The sequence below is a fragment of the Megalobrama amblycephala genome, linkage group LG3 (assembly GCF_018812025.1).
Source record: "Megalobrama amblycephala isolate DHTTF-2021 linkage group LG3, ASM1881202v1, whole genome shotgun sequence".
Taxonomy (NCBI): Eukaryota; Metazoa; Chordata; class Actinopteri; order Cypriniformes; family Xenocyprididae; genus Megalobrama; species Megalobrama amblycephala.
The window spans coordinates 47,337,461-47,361,998 of NC_063046.1; the positions used below are offsets into that span (position 1 = coordinate 47,337,461).

The window sequence follows — 24,538 nt, forward strand, 5'->3', positions numbered from 1 at the left end:
ATTGAGTGTGACAAAGCAGCTGTAAGTTGAATAATTGTTCTTCGTTGCTATTTTTAGGCTTAGTTTTGGGCCAGTCATAATAATCGGATATGCTGAAGTTCAGAGTTGCTGCTTGTTGATGTTCTTGACATCTAATCCTTGTCACAAGGTCAGAGATTTTGGCTACCAACCTCTCTCTCACATTTCTGCAGCTGAACCTCTTTCTATCACACATCAACTGTCTCACTGCAGTTTTTAAAAGAAAATTTAAATTTAGATTTTTATTCTTTAATTCTTCGGTACTTTTATTTTCTTGTTAATTAAATTACATTCTTGTTAATAGGACATTTAGTATGATACTACAGATGTATTAATATACATAAAGATGATTTGTTGAAAAATAATGATAATGGAATAATGATGCTGAAAATTCAGCTTTGCATCACAGGAATAAATTATATTTTAAAATTCATTATACAGAAAACAATTTTAAATTGCAATAGTATTTCACAAATATTATTGTTTTGTTGTATTATTGATTAAATAAATGGCTACCTAGTTTGACCATTAAGCCATTTTTTGTCATATTGCCATAATATTAACATGATTAAATTCTCATTCTGTTCCATGAGCTTGGTAAACCCAAACTTACACCCTGAGTTTTTACTGTGCTTGACCACATGGGCAGAACTCAGTTAACCAGAAAATCAAGTCTGAGCTGCGTTTCTCAAAAGCATTATAAGCCGTAAGTAAACCATTGACGCAACTGGTTTCTATGGTCTATTTACCCTTATGATGCTTTTGGAAAATAAAATCCTAAACAGTTAATTGCAGTGAAAGACAGAATAGAATAATACTTTCACCCTTTCTTCAAATCCTATTTTCCTTTGTCCCTCTTTTCTTCTCCATATCTTTCTCACTGGCTCTGGTTTATGTCCAGGTCCAGCATAGTGACAGACCAAAATAATTCAAGCACCAGAGGCCAATTTCAATCAATAACAGTTTGGGCACAAAGAGAGAGAGAGCTGGCCGCATTACAAACACTCAGACAGGAATGACAGAAAGAAAAAGAGACATGATGATAGGTGTCATTTGCACTTCAAGCAAAAGCATGGGACTTAAACTGTTCACCCTTTTCATCCCTTCCCCTTCAAGCATTATTGTAGTACTTGCACATACTGTAACTACATTATCGGCAGCTGGCATGGCACCATTTGTCCTTGTCTGGCAGGACAGATTATGTGGACAGTGAGGGGTCCCGTTAACAGATAACTAATTAAATATAACAAGAATAAATGCCCCCCAGGGGTTGGGCGAATACTTAACACTCACCGCTACAGGACAGACTCTCCCAGGAGCCCTTCAGTTCTTAAAAGGTCACAATAACATGATGTCCTCATGGCAGATGGAGCTCAGGCTACAAGTATTTTCAGTTTGCAAGTACCCCACTGGGTCTTATTTTAGACATCTAGGTTTACTGTGTCAGATCAGATCAAAGAATAATTTACATTATATATTGTGCATTCTGTTTATTATATTAAAGAGGACCTATTATACCATTTTACAAATTTACTTTTAATTTTGTTTTGGGGGTCTACAAGAAGGTTTTCATGCTTGAATTTTCAAAAAAACACATTATTTTTCACATATTTTCCATTGTTGCAGCCTTCCCTTCCCGGTCTGTCAGTAATGTTCATTCATGTCATGTTCATTCATTTCACTGTTTGTGTGTATATGACCACCTTGTGCACTGTCTATACACGGATGTTAGCCATGTTTTGTGGACAGACCAGATTCAATGAATTCTTATTCATTGTGTGGCTTTCTATTGTACAACCTCTAATATTATGGTGGCTATCAGTAAGATAGAAAGCAGATTTTGGTAATTAACATTATATCAACTAATGAAATATATGGTTTTAATTTATAAACCTTTTTATTTACTGGTTAGCTCACATATGCTGGTCAATGTTTCTGTAATGAAAGCTTTATTCTAGTGGGCAATGGTTTCGTCACCCCATCTGATATGAGTTCTTTCAGCACCTCAGCACCATCTATTTCGGAGTACAGACACACAGGGATAAACACTTGCACACCCTCATGCAAACATAACCTCTTTAACCTTCTCCCACACCCGTGATCTAAGAATTGTGCTGGCGAAGCGTTTTGTGGTAACAGTGTCTTCAGATATGTTCACCATCTTTTCTGCTGTAATGAAAACTGCTCGTTCCTCATTTCAGCTGTCCTCATCTCACTCCTTTTCTTCCAAAGACTGTTTAAGTTCATGTGTTTGGTAGGGGTGTAATGTTACATGTATGGACGTCACGGTTCGGTGCATGCAGTTGGACAACGAATACAGTCAGTCACAGGCGATTCACACTCCAATTCAGAAGGGGGCGTGCCTGGTAATGCAACACTGTTTGCTAACATTCGCCACAACAGAAAAAGCGCAAAAGAAGAACAGAAGATCTATGCATAGGCTGCATCTGAAATCGCATGCTCTCTCGAGGTACTTATTTTGAATAAGTAATAACTTCATGACTATTAAAAAAGTATGTTCTATATAGTATGAGTGTGTGTAGTATGAATAGCCTGACTTCGTCATACTCATATTCTAGGCAGAATGTGAGTCTGATACTGCTCCATTGCACTTGAATTATGGGGCGTGTCTTAACCGAACCAGTAAAAAAAAAAAAACTCTGCACTCAATTGGATAGACCTACAACCAATCAGAGCAACGCAGTAAGTGACGTATGTTGAACTTGTACTTAAACTTTTGCCGAATCCCGTTGGAAGGACGGCAAACACATCTTTCCCATCGACAAATGCCTTGATTGCGGTTCTTTGTTCGTCTTTTAAAATGAATGCGCTGTCGATTTCTTTTATTACAGACGTGATAGCGGAATCTAAACATCTTACTTCTCCAGCTGCAGTCATCGTTGGTGAAAACCAATTCAACCCAAGCGCTCTTTGATGACGTGGGTGGTTACGTAACCGCAGATAGCCTGTCCATCATCGATTAAAGCCCGCCCTGGCAATTTGATTGGCTCGGCCTTCTGGGAGCCGAGCATAATTACTCCACAGTGGATCGAGTCCAGACCAAACTTCCCGTCCAAAAAATGTTGTGGGCGGGGTTCGGGCTGCCACCCAGGCTATAGTATGAATGTAATCCGGATGTACTACATACACTTGCGTCACTTCCATTCACATATCCTCTCCCGTGGCCTCATGGGATAGTAAAGTGTGTACACTTCAGAATCTTGCCGGAAGAAGTAGTTCATCCGGGTACTTTTTGCCTACTCTTTTATGAGTACTGTGAATTCGGACATACTTCTTTTATCGCATATTGTTTTTCACCTACTATATAGTAGGAAAGTATGTGATTTCGTATGCAGCCATAGATGTTTGCGTGTAATCTCTCAACTAGTGTTTCAAACATGGAAAGACATCAATAAAACAGCTTGAGAATAATATCTCACGTAGCATTACATTTACCACAGGCAAGTCATTTAGTGTCCACAGCATGTTAGTTCACTAGAGAAATAAACTCTAGAGGGCAGAGTTTCACTAAATATATGCACTATTTTAGCTTATATTCATTATCTTTACTTGTTAGTATATAGAATAGAATAGAAAAATAATTGAAAATAATTTTATAATGATTGGTAATACTGTAATTTTTCATTCTATTGTGGTTTGTATAAAATCTCTATTTTTGGTATTGAATAATATCAGCTATATCAAATACCATTTTATAGGTTGATTGATTTAACAATAGTTCCTGTAAGTGAGCCATAGTTGTAAGCTGTGAACACCCTGTATTTGCACTTGAGGTTTGGGTCTGGCTGTGTTGACATGACACCCTTTAAATCAGCACTGCTTCTCTGAATTACCTTACACAGGGTTCAAGTACCTTACACTGGCCAGTTGATGGAACTGTCACTTCCAGTGCTGCATTGTTAATGAAAATGTTCATTAGATATCTTATATAACATGCCTGGCAAATGTTTTTATGTGCTGCAAATTCACCAGGATAATGTTATCTGTCTAACAAATAGATTAACAAAAATGAATTGATAGTCTTGAAAGCATCAATAAGAATGTATTGAAAACTACATATCAAACAGTAATGCTTTGCATCATATGCCATATTACACTTTAAAATATATTCAAATAGAAAACAGTTATTTTAAATTGTAATAATACTTCAAAATATTACTCTTTTTACTGTATTTCTGATCAAATAAATGCAGCCTTTGTGAGCATAAGAGACTTCTTTCAAAAACATGTTAAAAATCGTATACTGAAATGTATCAGAACACAACGCATAAAAATCAAGCTTGTGTAATGAGAAGCGTCTGTGTTCACATACTTGCATATGGACTATGTTTAGGGCTGTAGTTTCTTAGGTCTTAAATATTGGGAGGCTGGTTACTGTACTATAAGACAACATGTGTACTACACTTTTATGTGTGCAACTGTTAGGACCGCAAGCTCTTAACACACACATGCACATCCAATCACTGTAAACCATTCATGCCCATAAAACATTTGGTAACCTTCCTGAAGGAAGAACCCATAAATCTTGTTAAGGGGCCCAGATATATATATCCTCCACTGCCCATCTAAGGTCCTTATGGCATTAAAACTGAACCAAGGCCAAGAGCCAAGGTCATGCCAGCATGTGCTAAGAACATATTAGCAGATCAGGGTATAGAATATAAATGTTTTTAGTATCATAAAACGTTTCTTTTCCAAGATTGTTGTTGTGACGAGGTAATGTCACTCTGTCAAAGGTGAAAAGAAACCACATGAAACTTTCTAGTATTCAATTTCTGACAACAACCAGAACCAGGAGACCCAGGAGACTATGATTAACACATCTAATTCTGCCAATAAATCTTGCCAAGGTATTAGGAATAGTCTGTTCAGACTTTCCATCCTGTTTCTTTCTTCTGTACATATACAGATACATACACACACACACACACACACACACACACACACACACACACACACACACAATACTGCATTAGATTAGGACTTCCATACAACAGCATTTACTTAACACTAATGCTTGTTTTATATAATTCCTTTGACTCATTGCTTTAGCTGCTATGCCCGTGGTCCAGCCTGATACGTCTTAGACTTTAGATGCTTTGTGTTTGGCAGCTCCATCAGCAAAAAATGTGATAGATTTAGCTGACCTGACCAATTTTCCTAGGCAATAGTTACCACAAACATTGTTTTTTATTGCTATTTTATTGGTTTGAAAATAGATATCACTTGTAAATGGTAGTCACTTTCAATATTCACTTTTTTAGCAACCTGATGAAAGTCAGTGTTGTTTCAAGACCTAATTCGGATAACACAAAGATAAGATTATTGGTGTTACTCCCTCATAAATCTCCAGTTTTAAAAGCATGCACTATTTTTGGACACCACAAAGGTCTAGAGGTGTATAGATTTGGCCATTTAGTTCAGAGCAGGGTTGTTTGGACATTTTTATGCCATTGAAGTACACACAGAGGAAAGCAATCGCAAGAGGGGGAATGAAACCATAATCTCCTGGTATTTATTTTGTCAACGTTCAATCAATGGCATAAGCCTGTGGCTGTGACTACTTCCAGAACAAACAAACCAGCATCATAAATCTGTTTCAGACTGCGTTCAGACTTTCATCAAGCCATGGGATCATCACCACAGGCCACATCACAGGACTCGATTAGATGTCAGGAAGGCTTCGGCAGATTGTCGCCTTCTATAATACAACAGTCCACCTAATTGTTTTTAGGAGAAATTTCATCAGAACTTTGAAATGATGATCTACTAGCAGGTGACTGATTTATGCAGTGAAGGTCATAGTTCAGCATGGTTTAGCTCACCATGTTTTAAGTCATGACCCTTTGCTGTGTGCTGAATTTACAAATGCAATGTGTCGTGTGTAGCCGTTTTATTGAGTTTGCATTCAGCTGCTTGACATGACTGTCCCTTCAGCTCAAGGGTCTATTTGGAGAGAGGAGCATGTTATGTTAGTGAAATCCAGACAGACAGCAGGAAGACATTGTGTCCTGCTTTGCCTCATGTGCTTTGTTATTATGTCATGATTATCTTTAAATACAGAAATTTGTTTGCTCACAAGGCATGTATGATAAAAATGCAGTTTTTGATGTGGAGGTTTATGATGATATTTTAGTAAAAATTGTGATTACAAAGATGAGGACAGTAACAATTAAAACAAACGATTTTACAAATGATGATTTTAAAAATAATACACGATTTTACAGATGAGCATGCATAATGGGTTGGGAAGGAAATGACATATCAGCTGAGAGTAATGGAGGCGCTGGAATTTACAAGAATACCACAGCGGACACACTGTGGGCTTCTCCAGACAGTCTCTCTGCAGTCCCACATGACCATTGTGTGCAAATGTCAAAGTCAAAAGCCCACTCACAGATTAGCATCAACAAGCTTTCAAAGAGTGCTGTATTCTCTAATTGTAAGTTACAGTTACTTGTTACAGTAATGCACTTACAACGAAAGTACACAGGGCAAGGTAGGTTGGATGGATGGAGGGAGTGAGGGAGGGATGTATGGGTGGATGGATGGAGGAAAGGATGGATAAATTGGTGGATGGATGGATGGAGGGAAGAAGGGGGGGTGGATGGGTGGGTGGATGAATGGATGGATGGAGTAAGGGAGGGGTGGGTGGATAGATTTAGAGTTGTCAAAAGTACTTTGGTACCAATCAGTACTGAAATTTTAAAAATGTGATGCTTTGAGCGCTGTTGAGCGGATTCGTAAACACCTCTGATTGGCCACTGTGTTCACACGCTCATCGGATATATGTCTGTGATTGGCTACAATGATCAACGCATGGGAGCATTTGAAAGCACATGGAAGTGTTTGAATTTGAAAGATGGAGCATTTGAAAGCAGGCCTCTATTAGCGGACCAGTCCGTGATAGATGCCTGCTGTCAAACGCTCTTGTGTGTATCTGTGTAAGCGCTCGATGAAGAGTTTCATTAATGACTATTTACAATGTTTTTGAGGCGTTGATCATTGAAGCCAATCACAGACATATCTAATGAGCATGTCAACACAGTGGCCAATCAGAGGTGTTTATGAGTCTGCTCAACAGCACTCAAAGCGTCATATTTTTAAAATTTCAGTACTGACTAGGTACTGAAGTCGGTACTTTTGACAACTAGGTGGATGAATGGAGGAGTGGGTGGATGGATGGATGGAGAAATGGAGGGGTGGGTGGGTGTATGGATGAGATCAGGCTAGGATTACAAAGGGATTTCAAGGATGGTGGGAGGGAGGGAGAGATGGAAATTTGCTAAATCATTAGTTTTGAGGAGTTTTTCTAGTTTGTGAACGTTTGGTTATACATTAACATATTATTGTGGGTCAAGTCTAATTTCATTTAAAGGGTTAGTTCACCCCAAAATGAAAATTCTGTCATTAATTACTCACCCTCATGTCGTTCCACAGCCGTAAGACTTTCATTCTTCCTCGGAAGACAAATTACGCGGCATGTTTGAGTTTCTGGAAGAGGTTTGTTCTCGCGCGTGTAGCAAGTTTGGTTGAGCTTCTGATTATGTTACGTGCAAGTAAAAGCCTAAATTAAATCTGTTCGTCATAACAAGTGATCGATTCTCTTCAGAAAATTTGGACTTAAACCACTCGATTTATATTGATTCGTTTTTCGATCTCTTTATGAAGTTTTTGAAGCGTCAAAGTGGAAGTTGCAAAGGCAGTCAATGGACAATCTGACAGCATTCTGTCATCAAAAATATCTTAATTTGTCTTCCAAAGAAGAACGAAAGTCTTACGGGTTTGGAACGACATGAGGGTGAGTAATAAATGTCAGAATTTTCATTTAGGAGTGTGTCATTTAAACAGTCCAGTTCCTTTCATATAGTTCATGTAGTTATCAGGTATTTTCCCTGTGAGGTCTCATGCTCAAACACATGATGTATTTGTTTTGTGGCTGTCTGTTTGAATGTTTATTGTCTTGTCCCCTGTAAACAGCAAAAATTAATTTCCTGCTTTGTATTTTTGTTTTGTTTTCCAGTACAAATATCTTAACATTCTTAAATCAAGATACATTTTCTTGAGAATGCTTTTGCATTCGCTGACAAAAGCTTTGTGTCCCCCCGAGTAAGTTTGCATTTGCTTGCAAAGAACTCAAAAGTTTCAACATTTCTCGGGGAATCATATATTTTTTTCCTTTACTATGACCCTTTAGATGCTCCATACTAATCTGTTCATCTTTTATAAATAAAAAAAATGTAAATTTGCCCATCTGTAGAGTATTAGAGTCCGTTTGTGTTAGAGCAGCGCACTTATAGCCACTGTCCCAGACAGCAGAGGAAGATCCATTGTTAGAGTGAATAACAAGGGAGGAGAAGAGAGGATGTGAATTGGAGAGAGAACAACAAAATCCTTTCATCCACAGATCAGGGGGAGAGGTTACATCAACCAGATCAGTCGGGACAAAGGGGAACATACCAAAGCAACAATCAGTCCATAATTATTGTACTTTTATAAGGATTCAAGGCAAATACTGCTTTAAATCAAACCTAAAATACCTACATTTATTAACAGAATAATGCTAATTCTTCTGTTTGGATTGCATCTTTTCAGTCAGTTTAATGTGGGAGATCCTGTATATGTAATTATATCTGAACCAGTGTTAATCTGGGCTGAGTGACGAGAGGAATGTGACATGAAGTAAGTAACAGTATCCTAAGCTAAAGCTATGAAGCTCACAAAAACACAGAGAAACCTTACATGTCCTCACTTGGGGGGGGGTAGAGAAGATGAGGGGCGGGGGGTGTGGGACTTTGTAAATATGTCTACCATGACGTACATGGCAAAATAATAATTTATTTAAAAAAAGTCACAAGTAACAATTTTTAGTTTACTTTAGATATATTAAAACAATTACCATGCTGACTTTGACATTATAGTACAGGATTGTTTAAAAGCTCATGTTGGTTCAAGAGTACATTTTATACATGATAATGACATTCCTTTGCACCAAACAGCAGACACAACAGGTGCCGGTCCCTGCAGGCAATGGAAAACCAACCGCTTGAGCTTCTTTTTTCATGCTAGTTGGGCTAAGGACCATTATAAATGAATACAACATGGATTATATAATTAGACTATTGCCATCAGAGGATACTGACTCACACAAAAGGAATGAAACCAGGCGTGACTAGTCTACGATTATAGGTGCCTTTACCAGCACAAAAATGTTCTGATTTGATGTGGCATTGCCAAAAAATCTTTTACTTAAATCATATTCAAGTTAATGCTAATTTGTCTTGTTTTCCTTTTTTTTTTTTTTATTATATATATATATCTTGTAAAGTAAAGTTCTTATAAAGTTCTTCAAATTGTACTTCTGGAAAGTCAATACATTCATGTAAACATATAAAGTTTAGGACAAGACATAACAAAAAAAACAGACACATGAGCATGGCACAAACAGCAACAAATCTCACATCCAGACATGTTAGTGAATTAAACAGCATTAGACAGGAGACAACACAAAAATTACTTTTCTTAACATTTCTTTTTTTCTCTCTGTTTCAGGTCCAACATTTCAAGCCACACATTTTTAGACACAAATAACGCTTAATCTGTATTTGCTCCTACTATGAAATAAACCACAACTGATCTAAAATCAGAATAAAAGGTTGGTTTTACAACACATCTCCACTTACCTATTTGGGGCATTCGGTTGGCAGAAGAGAGCCAGGTTATTGACCTGTTTGTTGACATTGTTACTTGTGATAGCATTTGTTGCGCCATCTTGGGAATTTAGTTTCTTATTGCTCTTTATCATGTCTTCTGCCCCAGAAAATCTGAATGGAGGGCAAATGTGCTCCTGTAGCACTCACACCTGCTCTGGGCCCCAAAGAGACCTTAAAATCCACAAATAAACCAACCCACAGTCTGAGATTCACAAAGGCTTTCAGATGGATGGAAAAGGACATTGATGAGGAATCAACAGATGATAGGATACTGGTTGTTGTGATTGGTCTTAGGATGATGGATTTGTTGCTGATCCTTACCTGCAGTTGCAAACAGGAAATTGTTTATGAGCTGCTATATGAATTATCTGGTGAAGAGGTAATAAATAAGTAAGGAGAGTAATGAGTCACAAAAAGGCAAAAAAGTTGTCCCAAAAAAAACTAACAATCCGAAAGATAATACAAGAGCTCTGTAGGTAGAAAATTTTCATTTGCATATATTGTGGAAAAAAATTTCTTTCTTCACCAAAAATTTTTGGAAAATCAAACTCATTAACAAAAACACACTTTCATATGCAGCAAATACTCCTATGAAAAAAAGGAAAGCGTCAAAACAAAAGTAGTATTTAATATCCGCTTCTCCATCCTAGGTGTCTTCACTGACAGCTATTAAAGATCAGGCTAGGATTGCAAAATGATTTCAAGCCACACGGTTTCTGCCACCCGGATCAGTCAGCTGGTGTAGCTGTGTCACAGTATCACATGCCAGACATCTGTAGGGAGGGGAGAAAAGAGTGATCTAGAGGGGGAGAGAGAGAGGGGTATGGTATTTCCCTCTCTCCTTGCTTGGTAGCAAAGCGTAATTTAAAAAGACATTCCTTCCTTCTATATCCTGTGCCTACATTTACACCTCCTGGCCCCATTCCTCTCTCTCTTTTTATCTCTCTTGCTCTTAGCTAACTGCTGACCCCATGTGTTGGCTCATTCCCTTGCAGACTTTTATTTAAAGGGTTAGTTCACCCAAAAATGAAAATTCTGCTATTTATTACTTACCCTCATGCCGTTCCACACCCATAAGACCTTCGTTAATCTTCAGAACACAAATTAAGATATTTTGGTTGAAATCCGATGGCTCCGTGAGGCCACCATAGGGAGCAATGACATTTCCTCTCTCAAGATCCATAAAAGTACTAAAAACATATTTAAATCGGTTCATGTGAGTACAGTGGTTCAATATTAATATTATAAAGCGACGAGAATATTTTTGGTGTCCCAAAAAAAAACAAAATAACAACTTATATAGTGGCTGATTTTAAAACACTGCTTCATGAAACATCGGAGCACAAATGAATCAGTGTGTCGAATCATGATTCAGATTGTGTGTCAAACTGCCAACGGCTGAAATCACGTGACTTTGGCGCTCCGAACAGCAGATTCGATACACTGATTCATTTAAGCTCTGATGCTTCCTGAAGCAGTGTTTTGAAATCGTCCATCACTAAATAAGTCGTTTTTTTTTTTTTTTTTTGCCGCACCAAAAATATTCTTGCCGCTTTATAATATTAATATTGAACCACTGTACTCACATGAACCGATTTAAATATGTTTTTAGTATCTTTATGGATCTTGAGAGAGGAAATGTCATTGCTCACTATGCAGGCCTCACGAAGCCATCGGATTTCAACTAAAATATCTTAATTTGTGTTCTGAAGATTAACGAAGGTCTTACAGGTGTGGAACGACATGAGGGTGAGTAATAAATGACAGAATTTTCATTTTTGGGTGAACTAACCCTTTAAATAGATATGTTCATAAGACCCATGTGAGTAATTATTTAATTGAAATATCCCACCAGATTAGCAGTACTCCATTTCCTTTCAAGGCCTCGAGACCATGTCACTTGTCCTTTGTAGCGTCCAACATCAGATTCGAGATCTGAATCTGAAATCATGGTCAAGGATTGTGCACCATTCAGAAATGAATTTAGAATGCATTGTAATTTGTGAATTTGAATTGAGATGTATTAGCAAACAGGATGTATAATTGTAAAATTTAATGAAAGGAAGTGGAATGAAAATATATTGAAATCCATATAACTGTAGTTTTTTTAAGTTTGATAGGCCTTATAGATAGATAGATAGATAGATAGATAGATAGATAGATAGATAGATAGATAGATAGATAGATAGATAGATAGATAGATAGATAGATAGATAGATAGATAGATAGATAGATAGATAGCAATTCAGTTCAATTCATTTTCCTGTCTTTTCAGTTCAAATTCCAACTCATGAACTGAAAGGGAGCCAGTTCTTCAATTCTGAATTTTGCCCAAACATGCTCTTTGTCAAATATGACAAATTTGTAACTGTACAATCCAGTTCATTCATTTGGATTTATGCCCAGTCAGCTGTGTTGAAGTTTCCACAAAGTCTCTTAATCAGATCCGGAATGCACACTCATCCTCTGCTCAAACTCAGCTGACACTGGGGGCTCAAGAGATGGAATATCCTCATCAATGTGTCATGTGTGAGTGAACAGGTTTGACTGTACCTGTGCCCCCTTCAAACACTGGTGGTAATTCCCTCCCTGGTGACCTAGATACCAATTACCACACATCTTACTGTGAGAAGAGGAAACTGCATTTCTGTAAATGTAGTTGAAGTTGAGGTGGGACATTTTAAAGGGCTTGTTCTTTTTTAAAATTATAATTTTAATTAGATTAAAGGTGCAGTAAGTTTTGAAAAAAAAAAAACCTGTTGAAAGTGAATCGGAAACACACTTGTAGCCAATCAGCAGTAGGGGGCGTGTCCACACATGGTGGGGGAGGAGAGAGAGCTAGAGGGAGATTTTAAGAAAGATGGCTGAGAGACATTACAAAAGAGAAAAGGTCAGAGCAATATCATAAAAAGAAGGGTTACAATCAGATAAGAGCTTTAGGACCCATGTTAGTTTTTTTAACTGCTTTGGTCTTGTGTTTTGAAACAATGGTTATGTAGAATGAAAATTTCTACAACTAGAATGAAAGCATGAGATCAAGTTTTGAAAGAATGACTAGCTGTGTTACAAGTGTGATCAGTTTGGATTTTTCTACTAAGAGTTTTGAAAACAGTACCTAAGCAAATAAAAAAACTGTAATATTAGAAAAGCTTTCCAGTGCTGGAGAGACCTAAGCGAGAAGACCCCGAGAAACCTAACCTGAAAACGGATGCCGAGATTGCGTTGTTTCAGTAACATTGGTTTTGAGTGTATGCTGCTGGCGACTAACAATGAACTCTTGCTTTTATATACTCTTGAGTACTAAAGGCCTTCTGAAGAAAAGCGATGCGTTTGTATAAGAAAAATAACCATATTTAACAAATTATGAAGTAAAATATCTAGCTTCTGCCAGACTGCCTAATGTATACAATGTATACAAGCGTGGGGTACGTTTTGCTCACTTTCTTGAGTTTTATATACGTTGGTCCTGTTCACTGCCATTATAAAGCTTAGATGCATCAAGATATTTATTAATATAACTCTGACTGTGTTCATCAGAAAGAAGAAAGTCATATACACCTAGGATGGCTTGAGGGTGAGTAAATCTTGGGCTAATTTTCATTTTAAAGTGAACTAATCCTTTAAATAACCTACATGATAAATGGGATGGACTAAGTTTAGGGTAAACAGTGTGTCCTGCCTAGATTGGTAAAATGAAAGCAAAGTGAAGTTAATAAACGTAATTTCGGGAGAAGTACGCCCATCTAATCTTCCAATTAATACCAAGGTATAAAACCAGCATCTTACCTCTTCCTGTTATTAGTTCTTTTGGCATCCCTCCTCCTCCCCTTCTCCTCCTTTTGTACTAATTTTGCCTGTTATGGGGGGCAATCGGAGCTCGAGTAGGATTTCTTTCTGAGCCCCTCTATAGCAGACAGCAAGCCAAATCTGTTTACCACTTACGCTAAGATTTTATGGGCACACAAACTTGTGAATACATATTTAGACTGGGACAACAAGCACCCAGCCCAAAACTATAATCAAGTGCAGGAAGCATAAAATGTTGGTGGTGATATTATGTGGCAGTCCCAAACTTATCACCAACATTAAGAGAGATATAAAAAGGGACCGAACAGGGACAGAGGAAAGAGTAAGAAAGTGTAGAAAAGTAAATTAGACAGATAAGATTACTGATTCTAAAATAGATATATAAATTTCCAAAGTGAGGTTTTTTAAAACAATGTGTTTGAGTGACACACTGGTGAATGACATCACTGTCTTTCACACCTAAAGTGTTCATACTAAATATAACACATAATAATAAACTGTGCGGAAAGATAGGCTTTGAGAGGAGGCACTATAATTGTCACCTGTTTGTGTCCTTGCCAAGTAGTGCCACCAGAGACAGGCTTAGCATCTTGTTCTAGGAAGGTTAGATTCTGGCTATGATAACCTTTCTGATGGGATTAATTTAAGTACTGATACACTGCCATTGTGAGACACGTGGAGAACAAAAAAGACATTTGAAATGGATGTTTTGCTAACAATGCACAGATTTGTGTGAGGTTTAGGATACTTAAAATGAGATGAAAACCATTGCATCACTCGAGTTACTGATGTTGCTCCATAGTCAAATTCATTAGATACTGGTGATTTATCTCCTCTATTCAAATTGGAATTGTAGCAATATGAGATCTTTTTTATTGAGCAGGTCAACAGATGCTTTGTATAAATCATTTTGATTCATTAATCAATATCTGGTGGAAGTGACCATGTTTAAAAAAAATGCTTTTATTAAAGCAGATTGTTTCCTGCAGATTGTGTTCAGTGATGGTTTAATCTTAATTTAATCTTATACAGTATGTTTGAGAAGTGTATATGTGCATCTCTGTAAATATAATGTTTCTTTTTTATTATTATTTGTAGGTCCTACATTGTTTTGCAGTTAGCAACATACAGTATAAATAATTGGCCTGTCTGCCTGCACACCAAGAACAAACACACAGAGTACTCTTTATATACACTGTTCAAAAAAATTAAAGGAACACTTTTTCATCAGAGAATAGCATCAAGTCAATTAAACTCCTGGGATACTGATCAGGTCAATTAAGTAGCAGAGGGAGTTGTTAATCAGTTTCAGCTGCTTTTCTTAATGAAATTAACAACAGGTGCACTAGATGGGCAACAATGAGACGACCCCCAAAACAGGAATGGATTTACAGGTGGAGGCCACTGACATTTTTTTCCCTACTCATCTTTTCTGACTGTTTTTCACTAGTTTTGCATTTGGCTAGGGTCAGTGTCACTACTGGTAGCGTGAGGTGATACCTGGACCCTACAGATGTTGCACAGGCAGTCCAACTCCTCCAGGATGGCACATCAATACGTGTCATTGCCAGAAGGTTTGCTGTGTCTCCCAGCACAGTCTCAGGAGCATGGAGGAGATTCCAGGAGTCAGGCAGTTACTCAAGAGAGCTGGACAGGGCCGTAGAAGGTCCTTAACCCATCAGGACCGGTATCTGCTGCTTTGTGCAAGGAGGAACAGGATGAGCACTGCCAGAGCCCTACAAAATGACCTCCAGCAGGCCACTGGTGTGAATGTCTCTGACTAAACAATCAGAAACAGACTTCATGAGGTTGGCCTGAGGGCTGTCATCCTCTAGTGGGCCCTGTGGTCACTGCCCAACGCCGTGGAGCTCGATTGGCATTTGCCATTGAACACTACAATTGGCAGGTCTGCTACTGGCACCCTGTACTTTTCAGATAAGGGCAGTTTCACCCTGAACACATGTGACAGACATGAAAGGATCTGGAGAAGCCGTGGAGAATGTTATGCTGCCTGTAACATCATTCAGCATGATTGGTTTGGTGGTGGGTCAGTGATGGTCTGGGAAGGCATATCCATGGAGGGTCGGCCTCTACAGGCTAGATCAAGGGTTCCCAACCACATTTCTGGAGGCCCCCCAACAATGCATGTTTTCCATGTCTCCTTAATCAAACACACCAGATTCAGATCATCAGCCCATTAGTAGAGACTCCAAGACCTGAAATGAGTGTGTCAGACAAAGGAGAGATACAAAATATGCAGTGTTGGCGGGCCTCCAGGAACGTGGTTGGGAACCACTGGGCTAGACAATGGCACCCTGAATGCCATTATGTATCGGAATGAAATCCTTGGACCCATTGTCAGACCCTACGCTGCTGCAGTGGGTCCTGGGCCCCACGCTCACCTGAACTAAATCCAATAGAGCACCTCTGGGACATTATGTTTCAGTCCATCTAACACCGCCAGGTTGCACCTCAGACTGTCCAGGAGCTCAGTGATGCCCTGGTCCAGATCTGGGAGGAAATACCCCAGGACACCATCCGTCATCTCATTAGGAGCATGCCCCGAAGTTGTCAGGCATGCATACAAGCATGTGGGGGCCATACAAACTACTGAGTACCATTCTGAGTTGCTGCAATGAAATTTAAGCAAAATGGACTAGCCTGCTGCATCATTTTTTCACTTTGATTTTCGGGGTGTCTTTGAATTCAGTCCTCTGTAGGTTGATCATTTTTATTTCCATCAAACGATGTGGCATCCTTTTGTTCCAAACACACTACCCAGTCCATATCAGTATAGATATCCAGTGTGATATTTTTGAGATCTGATGAGTTTTCAAAGTGTTCCTTTAATTTTTTTTGAGCAGTGTATATCAACAAAATCTATAAAGTTTACTGTAAAGTTCCTACCTTAATTTTTTTTTAAGTACAATCAACTTGGTTGTACAAGTCATTTCAACTTAAAAAACATAACTTATAAAAAAAGTTGAAATTGCTTAAATTATTTTGATGAGTTAATGTAAAAACATAAGTTGCCATGACTTACCGATCATATTTTTTACAGTGTTGTTTTAAAATGTAAAGTATGCATCAAGATGGCTCTATCCATTAGGGAGAATTCAGGGTGATTGGGACACTTTTTGCCACTGAGATGACTTGGAAAAAGTATCCCAATCAACCTGAATTCACCCCCTATATAAAATACTTAGAAAGACCATGGCCTGGTTTCACATACAGTGCTTAGATTAAGCCAGGATTAGGGCTTAGTTCAATTAAGACCTTTAAGTAGCTTTTATAAATGTTCCTTAGAAAAAAAAAAAAATACTGGTGTGCATCTTGAGACAAAACAATGGCACTGACATATTTTAAGATATGTCAGTTCAAATTGCTTTCAATTAAAACAGCTCAAACATACATTCTAGTCTGGGTTAGGCTCAAGCGTTTTCTGTGAAACCGAGGGAATATATTCACTGTTTGCATAGTTCATTATGCAACAAAATTTATAGAGTGGTAAGAGATTTCAACTCACTGAGCCATGTGTATAATACGTATTTGTACAAAGCCATATTTCTGTATTCAACCATAGTAAAATCACCACCTGCAGTGCAAAAAAAAAAATGTCAAATGGACAAACCGGAGGTAGTTTGGCTGACAAAGTTTTTATTGACTATAATTTTCATAAATGTAGTTTACATTTGTCATACACAAATGCACTGCAAAAAATGGCTGTTGTATAATAACAAATAAAACATTTAAAACAAATAAAACAAAAGAAAAAAATAAGATAATACCAAACACTTTAAACAAGAGTTTTGACTCAAATGTAAATTTATCTTGTTTTAAGGATGCTTAGATATTTTTGTAGGAAATCAAGGCAAATAAAGTTCAAGGAATTAAAGGTATGATTACACGACAACGATGTACTAAAAACATTTTTTCCTTTGCGGTTTTCGCCTATGGATCAAAACGATCCTCATTTACATGTATCAGCAAAAATGACAAAAACGCTGCCAGACTGGTAGCTGGCGATGTCATCTTGTAAAGAAACACTTGATTTACACTCTTTACACTCTTGATACACCAAGGGTGGAAATACTCTTATTCAGAATGTCCAAAAATTATGGGTTTTCTGATGTCTGTATATGTAGGTTGAGATCTCTGAATACCTTTGGTAAGGAGGGAGGTCTGTGTGTTGTTTATCTAGGGGGAAACTGAGCCGTCTCAGCCGTGAATTAATTTGTAAAAGAACTGGATCCCACTTAAGTAGCCTCTGATAGAACAGCTTGGAGGTTCTTGATGTTGTTTATATAAGAAATAAATGGAAAGCAGGGAAAAATCGGGAAACGGCAAATTGTTCTAGATATGGAATAACTTCTCCATGCTGTCAGGTATGATTGGAGGATACTAGGAGAAACGGCTTGGAGGATGGAGTCAGGTGATGTGTCGAGAAGAGGTTTAGTAGGTGATTCATAAGAAGATCAGCTCTGAATAGTGAGGAACTGGGGTTTGGGCTTGGGTCCGCCTCTGGAGCCACCATCCTGAATTTCTGAGAGGATTTGGGCCTTGATGTTACTGGTCACTGGAGGTGTTCCAAGGCGACGGTATTCTGAGGTACGGGCATCAGCATTGCGCTATATAGAGAAGAAGATGATTTTGTCTGTAAAAGGGTGTTGGGGGGAGAGAAGCCAGGGGCCGAAGTTGATTGCGGAGGCAGCCTCGCACTTGAGTTGGCCACTGGGCCAAAGGAAGTAGCCGGGAGGGTAGTGAAGGAAGGAAATTATGGAGGGAAATAAGGTGTCTGTGCTTGTGACGCTAGCGGAGGCATCCTCGCGTTAGCATCCACTGCTGAAGCTGACGGCCATGAATTAGAGAGAGGGTTAGGAGGAAATGGCAGAGATGGCTGAGGCATCCTCAAGCTAGGGCCTGCTGTTGGAGCTGGAGGCCACGAAAAGAGGAGAGGGTTGAAGACGGCAGAGGGGAAAGGCAAAGATGGCTGGGCCTGCAACAGCTAGCAGAGGCAAAATGAAAGATTGGGAAACTGATGAAAGGCAAGCATCATAGGAGGTGGGCATTGCACTCTGAGGCACCGTGGTGGGGAGAGGCACAGTATAGAGCTGAGCGGTTGTGGAAGGAGAGCGATGATTTTCGGCTGCGGAATCTGGGGCACAGCCCAAGCTTGCTGAAGACCGCGGCCCGATGAACGAAGATTGTCCAGGATTGCACCTGCGTGAGCCGGTGTCATTGTGCGGCATGAGGTCGGCGCCCTAGGGACTTTGCTTGTGTGTTTTGTTACCTTGTGGGCTGGAGTGGATCTAGGAGAGGGAACGACTGATTGTAAGAGACGTACAGATCTTACAGTTGTGCTTTGTTCAATTGTAGGGATTGTTGGATTGGCCAGAGTGTAAGAAGATGCCGAGGAGGATGGTGGATTTCTTGCTGGCAGAGGCAAGGGTAAGCCTCGGTGTCTTGGTGGAACATAGGTGAGTCGGCTACATATTCATAGGCCTCCTCTTATGCTCATTTGAGCTCCTCATTTGAACGTGCTCCTCCCGAACTTTGTTAATAAAACATCATTTCTTTCATTTCCACATTGTCAGTAGAACATGTGCAAAACTTTCCACTCCCATTGGCACTTTTATGGGATTGCGGTCTCATGCTAATTTGCCCTGTTTAATGAATCTGGCCCCAAGTGATCCAGGACCATCACTGGTACCTCTTCAAAATGCATGATGCCTTTGTGTACAGGTATAAAAAAGAAGGTATGGGAATGGTCAGTTAGTATAAGTAAATATGAATTGTTTAGATATTGCACATATATATTGTACAATGATGACATATTGCACTGTGAGGAGATCTGTAATCGGTTCATGAGATACAAAACTTTGTCTCCTCTTTTACTTTTTACGAAACATTGTCTTGACAATGTATATCAATTTAATTCAAGACTAATGAGGATTTAGATCAAATCTAAACATGATTGATAAGTATTAGGTTTGGTTACAGTCCCTCTGAAATCTCTAAACTGAATATAATAGCACAGGTGGGCGTTCAGTTGTGCAAATAGCATTTGAATAAAACTGTATCAGATCTCATAGTTCCCTCAGAAGCATAGTTGGCCAGGTTGGTACAAACCTTGTCTGTGTGAGGAAAGGCAGATATTTCATCTCAACACCAGGTTAGTGGGCCACTTTTGATATGTTTAAACTTACTGTTTACTCCATCATCCATGTGTAGGTGAAAAGTAATTAATCCTCATTATTGGGATCCCTGTTTTTCAGTCATATTGTTTTTATCTTAAAAAACAAACAGACATTTGTTTAATTTAAATTTGGAAGTTGCTTTTTTTAGTATCACTCTTCTCTCTGTTTCTTTTTAGACACCAGCAAAAGCAGTTTGGGGGGAAAAATGAACACCACTATTTCTGTCAACCAAACTGTCTACATCTACGAATGTTTTGACTCCTACCTCGGGATTGTCATAGCGCTGAGCTCTTTAGTTCCAGACTTAATGTTCTTTGTGCCTTTACATATCTGGATCCTTTCTATGTGCTTCACAGATTTGACAAAAGGGAAGGGCATTCCAGTTTCTGACGTCTTTACGGTTGTCTTGTCTCTAATGGAAATTATTTCATTCTTTGGGTTTTTCATGTGTATTATTTCACTTGTTTTTGAAATTTCTTGGACTATGTACGGAGCTGTGTTCATGCTTGGGAAATACCTGATTGGACGGCCCCTAATGAACAACTTGATTTGTCTGGAGCGCCTCATTGCTGTCGTCTATCCTGTGGTGTTCCACAGGTTCAGCACTCTGAGGCTCCGATGCATATGTGTTGCTGTGGCCTGGCTGGTGACCTGGTCTTTTGGGGCATATGCCATTCTCACTTTTCCACAAATCCCATTGCAAGTCTACAGTATCTTTCTCACGGCCTGTCTCTTGTGCATCACAGCCTGTAATCTGGGAGTGCTGAAGGCTCTGTTGAAACCCAGTCCTGGTAATAAAGAGACAGAAAGAATGAGCAACAAGAAAAAGAGGGCCTTCTGGATCATGACAAGCATTCTAGCCCAGTTGTTTGGGTCCTATTTCTCATTTTTGATAGTTGCAGTGATAAAGACACACATTCCATATGACACTTTTTGTTTGTTGGGAGGCATTAGCATGTGGTTTCTGAGACCAAGTAGCTTAATACAACCTATGTTGTATTTGTCCAAGTACGACAAACTGCCATGTATTAAAAACAAATGAACAATATTCGTTTAAAGCGATATTCACGTATACAAAAAAATGTAGTGAGGAAAATTCTTTTTAAAAAATATTTTATAAATCTGTGTTTTATATAGATGAGACCTGTTCACTTACGTTATGTTTTTCCCCTCATGAAATGGGGTCGTGAGTTTAAAAATACTTCATATCACAGATTTTGTTTCCTGTGTACCTCCTACCATGTATAATAGTATGTATGATAATGGTTATGGTTATTCATTAATTAGATCACACCTGTTTGTATTCTGTTCGTTATCTTGTGTATATAAGCTCTTCAGTTCCTTCTGGTGTTGCTTGTGTGTATAGGCCTGCACACTGTTTCGTTGTGTTTTACCTGTTTGGATTACCTGAGTTAACTTTGTTTAATTAAACTGAACAATTAATTTGACCTTCTTCGTCAACCTTCTTCATCTTCGGACCCTTGGCATAACACCATATTGTTTCAAAGCAGCTTTACAGAAAACGCTTGCTTCAGTGTAACCATTATAACATATTTTGATTGTTTATCAGTCAGAGATAAGTGTGTCAAAGTAATGTCCACTAATATACAAGATAATACAAGTTATGTTGTATTCAGTTAAGCATACACAATGGACATCAACATGTTAGTTAATAATTACAATAATTATTATTATAGTATAAGGATAATTGACAGTTTTGTTCGTCAATCCAAAGGTGGTGCTTAAACATTTATTTTAAAACTTTTTAATCTAAATGTTTGTAGTTATGATGATGGAGATGATACTTAATAAAAGGTCTGGATATTTATTTGTATATGATTGATATAGTGAACATCGACATTGTTTTGTAGAGCACAGATGGCAGAGAGAAACTATCAGACCATTTGAATACGCCTTTAATGTGATCGCGTATGAAAATGTCACTGGGCTACTTCATACATCAACATCTGTTATGAAAAACTAGAGCTACTGGAGGATTTGCAAGCAATAGCTTACATTTAATTCATTGTTGTGTATCTGATGTATAGTTAGCCAGCTTTGAGAGTTGAAATTGGGTTGATTACATTATGAGCCCTACAAATAATAAACTTTTTAAAAGTTGAAAAAAAAAGCCTTAAATTCTTTATCATATTCTTATCTCTGATACTGTAACGAGTATACTCAGTTTTGTTTTCGTTTTCACTGTGTTCTGTTCCTGTTTCTTTGTGTTTCCATTTACCTGTTAGTTTCCTTGGTTGTTAATTAATTCCACGCACCTGTTCTGTTTTCCGCTGATCACTCTCAGTCTGTATTTAAGCTCTCAGTTCATTCTGTTCATTTGTCTGGTATTGTCAATGTTAATGTGGTTGTGTTTTGTTATCTTCTGTGATATCCTGAGTGTTCCTTTGGTGGATTTAATAAAGAATGTTTTTGTTGATTCCTCGTCTTCATGCACATTACTACAATCTCACCTGACAGATATGTTGTGCTTAAATTTGGTTGAGCAAAGCAGAATTTAGGCTATATTTTTATATAACTACTGCTAAACTACATGTTTTGTTATTGTTTTGATATTTTTGTGTTTCTGCTGATAGGTAAACTGTGCAGGCTAATTGATTTCTAAACTAAAATCACACAATTTCTTCTCTAATTTCCTCACAGGTCTCTGGATAAGAGGAGTGGCTATCACAACAACATATATTTACACAGACTATATCCTCACACAACACACTACAGGCTGCACAGCATGTGTGAGTATGTGAAGGCTTTTTTTTTTTTTTGGAGTATGTAAGATTTCAAATATACTGTGTCTTAATCTTTTGTAAATTCACCCAATTGTCTACAGGGGATTAATAATGTAATTGTATTTCTTTACTTATTTGATATAATCTTATGAACTAATTTAATTTAACATTATTCCAGGCAGATAACAAAGGAACAAAATGGCAGTGAACAACACTATGGATTATTTATCCAACTGCACTTTCCAATCTAAAATGAACTTTTCTGGTGATCCATTTTATGAGTGCATGGACTCTTATCCAGGAAATATTCTCACTGCCACCGGTTTACTGATGAACGCTGTCCTTCTGTTGCCTGTGAACTGCTGGATTCTGTGGCTGGTGAGGAGAACTGTCGATGTTGCATCCTCAGACTTTGTCATTTTAAATCAGTCTGTTGCTGAGATCATTAATGAGGTTTCTCTTGTTATTTTTGTGTTAGGTGCTTTCCTTAATAAGAAAGCTCTTATTCTTACTGCTATTTTCCTGTGCAGCGCATTCCTGGTGGGTCGACCACTTTTTCAAACCGTTTTCTGTGTGGAGCGCTACCTGGCTGTGGTCCATCCGCTGGTCTACCTGAAATACACAAAAAAACATAACATAAAACTGCTGTTAGTTGTGCTTGTCTGGCTAATTATCTTGATGGTTGGACTGTTTATTGTGGATTCCTACCCTAAAATGCCTATATGGCTTTGCATGGGACTATATCTGGCAATGTTAGTTGTGTGTTCATCTTGCTCTGTCATTATTTTATGGGTTTTGAAGAAGCCCAAGCCTGGTGACGGAGGGAAAGAAGCAGCATATCAACTGAAGAGAAAAGCTTTTGTAGCCATCACAGTCATCTTGATCACTCTGGTGTTTGGCTATGGGACGGTCTCATGTGTTATTGTACTGAGGGATCAACTTCCATATCACACTTATTGTTCAGTTCTAGGCTTAAGTTGGTGGACCCTTATACCAAGTGCTGCAGTTCAACCTTACCTCTACCTGTCAAAAGTGCATAAAGTATTTTTCGTCCTGAACTTCTTGAAGAAACTACATAAAAGTCTTGCATTGTTTGGTAACAAATAATTTTAAACTATTATCAGTACACTAAAGTATCAGCTGTGATCAGTTCATGCAAAATACAAACAATTAAAGCATTTTTACAATAACTTTGCAATGACCATCAGGTTTCTCAGTAATTGTTCCATTAAAATTGGAAAACAATAATGTGTCACAAAATGTTTTACTTTCATTTTGACCAGTAAATCTGTTGGTTCATCATTTCAGGCCTGGCAAACTTCTCTTGTGTAAATGTATTGCTTAAAAAGTGTACTATTCTATCTTTTTGGCAAATGATACTTGTTTTGGATCGAATGTCATGACAATCATATATTTTTAAGTGTGGCTTACATGCCCAAATAATTTGTATATACTAGTTGCAGTGTATATACTATTATCTGATCCTGTCTAATTGACCCATTTTATGGTTCCAGGGTTCTCGGAAGCAAAGAACGTCATTGTTGGGTACACTTCTGGTGTTTGTATTTGCGTTTGCTCTGAAAGCATATGAAACTGTAATAGTGTTTCCATGACTTTCCAAGAGAGGGAAAAAATATAGGGAGGTTGATTACAGTAGTCAGGAGAGAGAATGATGTCAAATTTGTCATCACTCCCTCAGCCGTTGTAGAAACAGCATTTACTATCAAAGTAATATAACACAAAGTATAGAGTTATAAATGTGTATTACATTTTTTTAAAATGAAAATATTAAAAACTTTATTACAGCCCTCAGTATGTTTGGATAGACATCTATCAACTTGCCACATCTTGACTTGGGAATATTTTCCAAATCTTCTTTGCAAAAACATTCCAGATCTGTTAAATTATGAGGGAATCTCCTGGTCATGGCCCTCTTCAGGTCCTCCCGTGTTGGGGGTAATGCACTACATGTAAAACGAGTTACATAATCAAATTACTTAGTAACACTACTTCCTTTTTAACTAAAAAGTTAAAGGAT

The 24,538-nt window shown here is 38.1% G+C and overlaps 2 protein-coding genes across 4 annotated transcripts in view; one reads left to right on the forward strand and one right to left on the reverse strand.

Annotated features, from left to right (window-relative positions):
- The window catches only part of znf638 (zinc finger protein 638), a 27,207-nt gene extending 16,750 nt beyond the window's left edge, over positions 1-10,457 (reverse strand). Inside the window, exons 1-2 of one of the 2 annotated variants that reach the window (XM_048185761.1) lie at positions 10,074-10,457; positions 9,723-9,923 (exon numbers count right to left, since the gene is read on the reverse strand). In XM_048185761.1, coding sequence (XP_048041718.1) covers positions 9,723-9,844 — 122 coding nt within the window. In that variant the 5' untranslated portion in view covers positions 9,845-9,923; positions 10,074-10,457. Of the gene's footprint in view, positions 1-9,722 lie in introns of both variants that reach the window. The other variant, XM_048185760.1, reaches the window with a different exon arrangement.
- LOC125265501 overlaps positions 1-23,708 on the forward strand; it is a 23,949-nt gene extending 241 nt beyond the window's left edge. Inside the window, exons 1-4 of one of the 2 annotated variants that reach the window (XR_007184266.1) lie at positions 71-148; positions 22,418-22,506; positions 22,679-22,878; positions 22,979-23,708. Coding sequence is in view for 1 of the 2 variants with exons in the window: in XM_048185765.1 (XP_048041722.1) it covers positions 22,699-23,607 (909 nt within the window). In the remaining variant the exon portion in view is untranslated. Of the gene's footprint in view, positions 1-57; positions 149-22,417; positions 22,507-22,678 lie in introns of those variants that run through there. The other variant, XM_048185765.1, reaches the window with a different exon arrangement.
- The last annotated feature ends 830 nt before the right edge of the window (positions 23,709-24,538 follow it).